The sequence below is a fragment of the Quercus suber genome, unplaced genomic scaffold (assembly GCF_002906115.3).
Source record: "Quercus suber isolate HL8 unplaced genomic scaffold, Cork oak 2.0 scaffold_182, whole genome shotgun sequence".
Taxonomy (NCBI): domain Eukaryota; kingdom Viridiplantae; phylum Streptophyta; class Magnoliopsida; order Fagales; family Fagaceae; genus Quercus; species Quercus suber.
Window position 1 is genome coordinate 706,935 of NW_027069640.1, and position 6,311 is coordinate 713,245.

Sequence of the window (6,311 nt, forward strand, 5' to 3'; positions counted from 1 at the left end):
TTTTTTTTTTTTTTTTTTTTTTTCCAGCAGATCCACATCTCCATTTATAGTTTTGATCATCACCCGTTTCAAACAACAATCAAAGTATTGAAATCCAATTCTCAAAATAGAAAGAAACAAAGAGAAAACACACACAAAAATCACAGTAATGAGAATATTGTAAAAGTAATATGTACCTATGATTTAGAACACAAAAGATCCACAATTCACAAACTCAAAAAACCCATTTACCCATAAATTAAACAAATGGGTCAGTAAGTGAAATTGGAAGAGGCGTGAAATGGGTTTATGGGAAGAGAGGTGTTATGGGTGGGAGCTCGAGTGAAATTGGGGAAGAGGGTGAAATGGGTTTATGAAAGGAAGAGTACACGCCGGCGTCGGACTATGGTTGTCTTCCTCATGGATTTCTCACCTGAGCTCTTCGCCGACGTCAGACCAATGTAGGTCTTCCATAATGATTGTCTGGTGGGCATGGAACTCTCTGAAGGCACAGGTGTTAGCTAGGGTACGATGAGGAGTGAATAGAAGAAAAAAAAAAAAAAAAAAGGAAAAGAAGAAGAAGAAGAAGAGTAAAACGCAACCCTTTATACTTTCAGCTGAGCTACAGTACCCGTATAAAAAAATATCATTCGCATTTTTTCACTTATTTGCTACAGTGTTTTCAATTTTTAGTTTTCAGCAAATAAGTTGTATCCAAATGAACCCCAAATGAAACTAAATTTTCACCACTCTTAAAGTTGGAATTCTTGAGCTCTATTGAGAAAACTAACTTAAGCATCGAAGGGTTCTTGGCCAGTTCACCCTGGTCACCTTTGATCTTGTGTTTATTTCTTTTCAGATCTTCCAAGCAACCACAAGCCCATTGAAACCCGGAGCATTTAGTTTACTGATTTTTCTGTGTATCATCAATAGTTATTCATATAGTTTAGATATTTGGTAGTTTGATTATATTTTGATTATAGGAAATAGTTATTCTTTAAAATGAGAAATAAATATTCATCCCTGAAATGGTTGTAATAATTTTCTTAAATTAATATATTTTCAAATAAACAAACTTTCCATATGCACATTGACAATAAAAAAAATCATCAAAATTGGGGTAAAGAAGTAATCTCAGTGGTAAGTTCAAATTTGAATCAATAACAACTAACTAGCTATGATTTGTTGTGAAAATGTTGTAAGCGTAATACTTCTTACTATGAGAAATGTTATATTCACAACATTTTCACAACAAATCCTAAATGGCAAGTTGTTACTAGTTGTTATTGTTGAGGCAAAAAAGTAATCTCAATGGTAGGTTCAAAATAACAACTAACCATTTATAATTTGTTGTAAAAATGTTGTGGTCGTAGCACTTCTCAAATAACTATTTTCTCTCTCAAATTTAAAAAATATTTTTTTAGGAAATATAATTATATGAGTAAGATATTTCCTAAAATATATTATAAATTTTATTATAATGTTACATCTCACAACCAAACTTATGAATGAGTTTAGTTATTTCATTACAACATTTTTTATTCTTAGTAATAAAGATTACCATTCATGTTGTAAGTGTACCAAACATTAGATGACTTACCTAAGATTTATTTCTTAAAAAATAAGATCAATCAAAACTTGAAACAAATGTTTCATATATATGTTTTAAAAGCAATACCAAAAACGTAATGGCAAAGATATAATGGTCACACTCATAAGACCAATAGAAGAATTAGATCTAGAATAGATCCCATTTCTTAAAAACTTTCAACAAAAAAGGACTTAAAAAGTATAATACCATTGCAAATTATATATAGTTTTTGAAGTTTTAATAGTATATTAAAAAGGTTCTAAAAAAATCCAAAAGACAAGACATGTTTTCTCTTCCAAAACCACAAAGCCCAATATTGCCCAACACAAACAAATCCAACCCTACCAAATCGCTCATTCACATGAAATCAATTGGGCTCGGAGGCCCAATATATCTCCGTTACCGGTGACTCACTGCCACACTGTACGTTAGTTTTTGCGACCTCATAATCATATTCATAGTCCAACACAACAACAACCTTAAAAAAAAAAAAAAAAACAAAAACAAAGACAAAAACAAAAACTACTGTGGGCTTTCGTGTGATCGTATCGAAACCACGTGAAAGCGAAAAAGCTCAGATCAACAACTCCACCGTCACACTGAGATCGCTACGCTCGTTTTCACAATCCTCAAGAATAAGCAATTCGCGTACTAATTAATTTCCCTATAACCCATTTCTTTCCCATCTCTCTACGTTTTTCTTTTTCGTCAATTCCATTCTGTTACTGTGACCCTCTTTTCGTGTTTGTGTTTGTTCTTCAAAAGTCAAACCAGCTCCAATAATACCTTGATTCTTTTGGGGTTTTTTTTTGGTTATTGTTTCAGGATTTCTTGCAATTTGGTGACCCAACAACATGGATTTGGTATCTGGCTACAAGGTCACTTCTCTCTCTCTCTCTCTCTAATGCATGTTCTAATAGTTGTAAATTTTTATCATTTGTGACTAATTGATTATAATCGTTTTAATGTTTTAGGCTTTTAATTGTATGGTTAGACCTTAATAACCCTTCATATGGTCATCTATAGCATATATTAAAGTTGCAAACTCTAAAATTTCGGTATATGGGTTTATAATGAATGGTGGGCACAATAGTTTTTTTTTTTTTTTTTTCTCTACCAATGGTATGATTTGATTATGTACAAGTCGTGGGCAGAATGGGTTTTTTTTTTGTTAGTGAGGGTTGTTGCCATTTGATTTTGAGCCAATTTATGATTGAATGGATTTTGTGGTTGTGCCTTTTATATTATGTTTGGATGTAATTGAGCTTGAAATTGTTGTGCAGGGGGTTGTAGGGCTCGTTTTTGGCAATGAGAATTCTGGTTCAAATGAAGATAGGTAAAGTTCTCTTTTATGTTCATGATATTTATAAATTTGAAGAAATTGAAAATGACCCAGATACGACTTTAGTCTTTTTCTGTCATAACTAATTCTAGAACAACTTGTTTTTGAGAAATAAGGGTTTATGACTTATGACTCAGACTCTTTGCATTCTCGTATTATACGTTTTTTTTATTTATTATAAAATTGTTATCCTGTGTTGTTTTCGGTCCTTCATTGGAGTTAGGAGAGAGATCATTACTGTAATGCATCTGAACTCGGGAGAAGTTAGGCATTTGAAAATAATGTATCATCTCATTGGAATAGGTGGTTAATGTAAAAATACATCGGTTCTGTTAGGAATTTTTGAGGAATATGCATTTAGCTGGTTTATGCAGCTGGTAGCCTGTTTTGTACCGTATTGTTTTCTCAAAACAATTTAGTTGCCACCTTTTGCCTCTCTTGCAACTACATTTCTTATGTCCTGAATATTCTAAAGCGTTCTTTGCTTCATTTCTTATTGCCATGTATCACTGTTTTATTTGTCTGGAGAAGTATTTGCCTTTTGTAATCAATCTTCTGTGTGCTTTGTATTGATAGCTATGTTGAGCGCTTGCTAGACCGTATAAGCAATGGTAAACTGGCTGAGGACCGGAGGAGTGCCATGATTGAGCTTCAGGCTATTGTGGCAGAAAGTCGTGGTGCCCAGCTAGCATTTGGGGCAATGGGTGAATGCTTCTCTTATGAAGGGGATTCACATTACACCTAACTTTTTAGGTGGCTAGGAAGGTAATACTTTTGCTCACCTCTTAATATTTTGCCACATAATCTTGAGAAGGCCTCACATTTTTTTTTTCTTGTCTTTTTCTTTCACTCTAATATAATAACACATATTTTTCAATTAAGTTTAAATGGTATAACGATTTCATTGTGACATCATATTTTCTTTAAATAGTAATATGAATAGTTTTATATAAAAATATAATAATATAAATATTTATTAATAACTACCATTTTTATCAAATTCCAAATTTTAGAAGAAAAAAAAAACAAAAGAAAGAAAATATCATATTTTGAGAAAAATTTCAATTTCATTGCGCAAATTATTGGCTAATAATAATATGCATAAAATCGAAAACTTTAAACAATTTTACACACTATTCTCAATATTTAAATATCTATCACACTTCTTATTTAATATAATCATAATAAATATATGTCACGCGCCTACAAAACAAACTTTTGTTAATTATCATATGGCCACCACTGATGTCATATTTTTACAAGTACCATTATCCATGCCACGTTATTAATTACTCCTCTGTCCCCTTTTTTTGTCTTTTATTCTATTTTGAAATGTCCCAAAATATTGTCTTGTTTCTAAAAATAAAAGTCATTAACTTACTAATTTTCTATTATATCCCTATTAATTTACTAATTCAAATTTTTGATAAATTTTTTTAAGAGTAATTTTAGAAATTATACATTTTTAAAATGTAGGTAAAATAATAAATGACAAAAAAAATTGAAGGGGGAAATTAATTCTTTAAAAAGTGAAATACCATATGTCTAGATTTGGCAGAGCGTTAGACTGAGTGTATTCATTAGATAAACTCAAACTGAAGAAAGGAAAACCTCAGCAACACTTGAGGCTGACCTGGCACCTCGTATCGTATGTATATAGTGTAATAAAACAGAATTTTAGGAAGAAGAAGAACCCAGAAATCAGAATTCAGTTTCTGCAAATAGAAAGAAAGAACAATGGAATCATCAGAAAGTGAGAATAAGAAAAAAGTGATAGAGCACAAGGCTTATGCTAGAGTTGGACTGCTTGGAAATCCAAGCGACGTGTATTATGGCCACACCATCTCTTTCACTTTCGATAGCTTTTGGGCTGACGTTCAATTGCAGCCGTCTGATCACCTCATCATCACTCCCCATCCCACCCATGATCTCGTCCAGTTCCACTCTCTCCCTCACCTGGTCTCTCTCTCTCTCTCTCTCTCTTTATTGATCTGCAATGTAGTGCTTTGAATTTGAAGATCTGGGTGAATATATATTTTATATATATATATTTTTTGTTATTGGGTTTGGTATTCAATGCAATGTATAACAAGCTCAACTTTTGTTTTTGTTGTTTATTTTGGTGTTATCTACATTACTCTAAATGGGTTTTTTTTTTTTTTGGTATTAGAATGTGATTTAGATTTGATCTGTAGCTTGCATTTGCAGTGAAAGGTTGGATGCGATGAAATTTGAAGGTTAGATCTTGATGTGTGGGATTTAAAGGTTCAGTTTTTGATATGGTAACTGGTGGGATTTCATGTATAAGATTTGGAGAATTATTAATTTTACTGCTCTGGGGGGAGTGGATCCTATCAGGAATATGTTCTCAATGGGACCCACTAGCATGTCAGATCCAAGTACTGAATAATTACTTTAAATCTATATATATGTTAAGAATCTCCTCTATCCCTTTATATGGTGATTCTACGTGTATTGTAATCACATGACTCATTGACTGATTCAAACAAGTCATATGACTTTTAAATAGGTCCTAAAAGTACTTGTGAATAATCATTTTATTCGCCATGTAATGGGTTGAAAAAATTTCCTTGAAATCAATTTGGATGAACATGTTGTCCTTTATGCATAGAAGAAATACCCTTGGAATTATTTCTAAATCATGTTTGCCAGTTGAGTGTGATGGATAGAGCAAGATATGTGGATTTGTTGCACAGTTGTGGGCTGCAAGGACCGGATATGTATGGTGTCACATCAGTTCAATTGAAGCCCTTGTGAACCGGGCATTGGATATGGCTCCGAATAGAGCAAAAAATGCTGATTTCTAGAGTTGATGCAGTTGTATATTTGGTGCCTTAAACTGCTGCATTTGCCAAATCAATGGTTTAGGAGTGTGGGTATTTTTTTCACAAACCGTGTGCAATTCTATAGTTTGCATGTGGTAGGATAAAGGAGATTTGTTCAGGAGAGTATGTGTTGTCACTTAAGTTTTTATATGTTTCTTTTTACAGATTGAAAGGTAAACTTTTGCATACCAAAGTTATAGCTTTTTTGTTCTGATATGCATTTGGAGTTACGTGTGAAAATTCTTTTGTCCGGTAATTGTAGGTGATGGTGTTCCTCTAGTGTTAGTTTTTCAATTACCCGGTATACTTTTAGTCGTACTCGGTTCACAAAGCTTCCACTTTGGGGTCTGGGAGAGGTCATGGTGGGCGGCTGTATGGCATTTTTTAGGAGTGGCTGATTCCCCGTATCCAGTAATACCTTCTAAATCACAATTTGTGTTTGGCTTGACATTGTCCAATTCACATCCAAATGCAAAGGCAAAATATAAATAAATTTATAGGCGGTTTTGAGTTTTTTTTTTTTGTTTTGGGGGGGGGGGGGGGGGGGGGGGGG

At 33.1% G+C, this 6,311-nt stretch overlaps 1 protein-coding gene across 1 annotated transcript in view; it reads left to right on the forward strand.

The window, feature by feature from the left end:
• The first annotated feature begins 2,061 nt into the window (after window positions 1-2,061).
• LOC111998002 (golgin candidate 6-like) overlaps window positions 2,062-6,311 on the forward strand; it is a 9,612-nt gene continuing 5,362 nt past the window's right edge. The window contains exons 1-5 of the mRNA XM_065778411.1: window positions 2,062-2,218; window positions 2,396-2,448; window positions 2,854-2,906; window positions 3,489-3,645; window positions 5,924-5,931. Of these exons, the coding sequence (XP_065634483.1) occupies window positions 2,425-2,448; window positions 2,854-2,906; window positions 3,489-3,645; window positions 5,924-5,931 (242 nt within the window). The 5' untranslated portion in view covers window positions 2,062-2,218; window positions 2,396-2,424. The remainder of the gene's footprint in view (window positions 2,219-2,395; window positions 2,449-2,853; window positions 2,907-3,488; window positions 3,646-5,923; window positions 5,932-6,311) is intronic.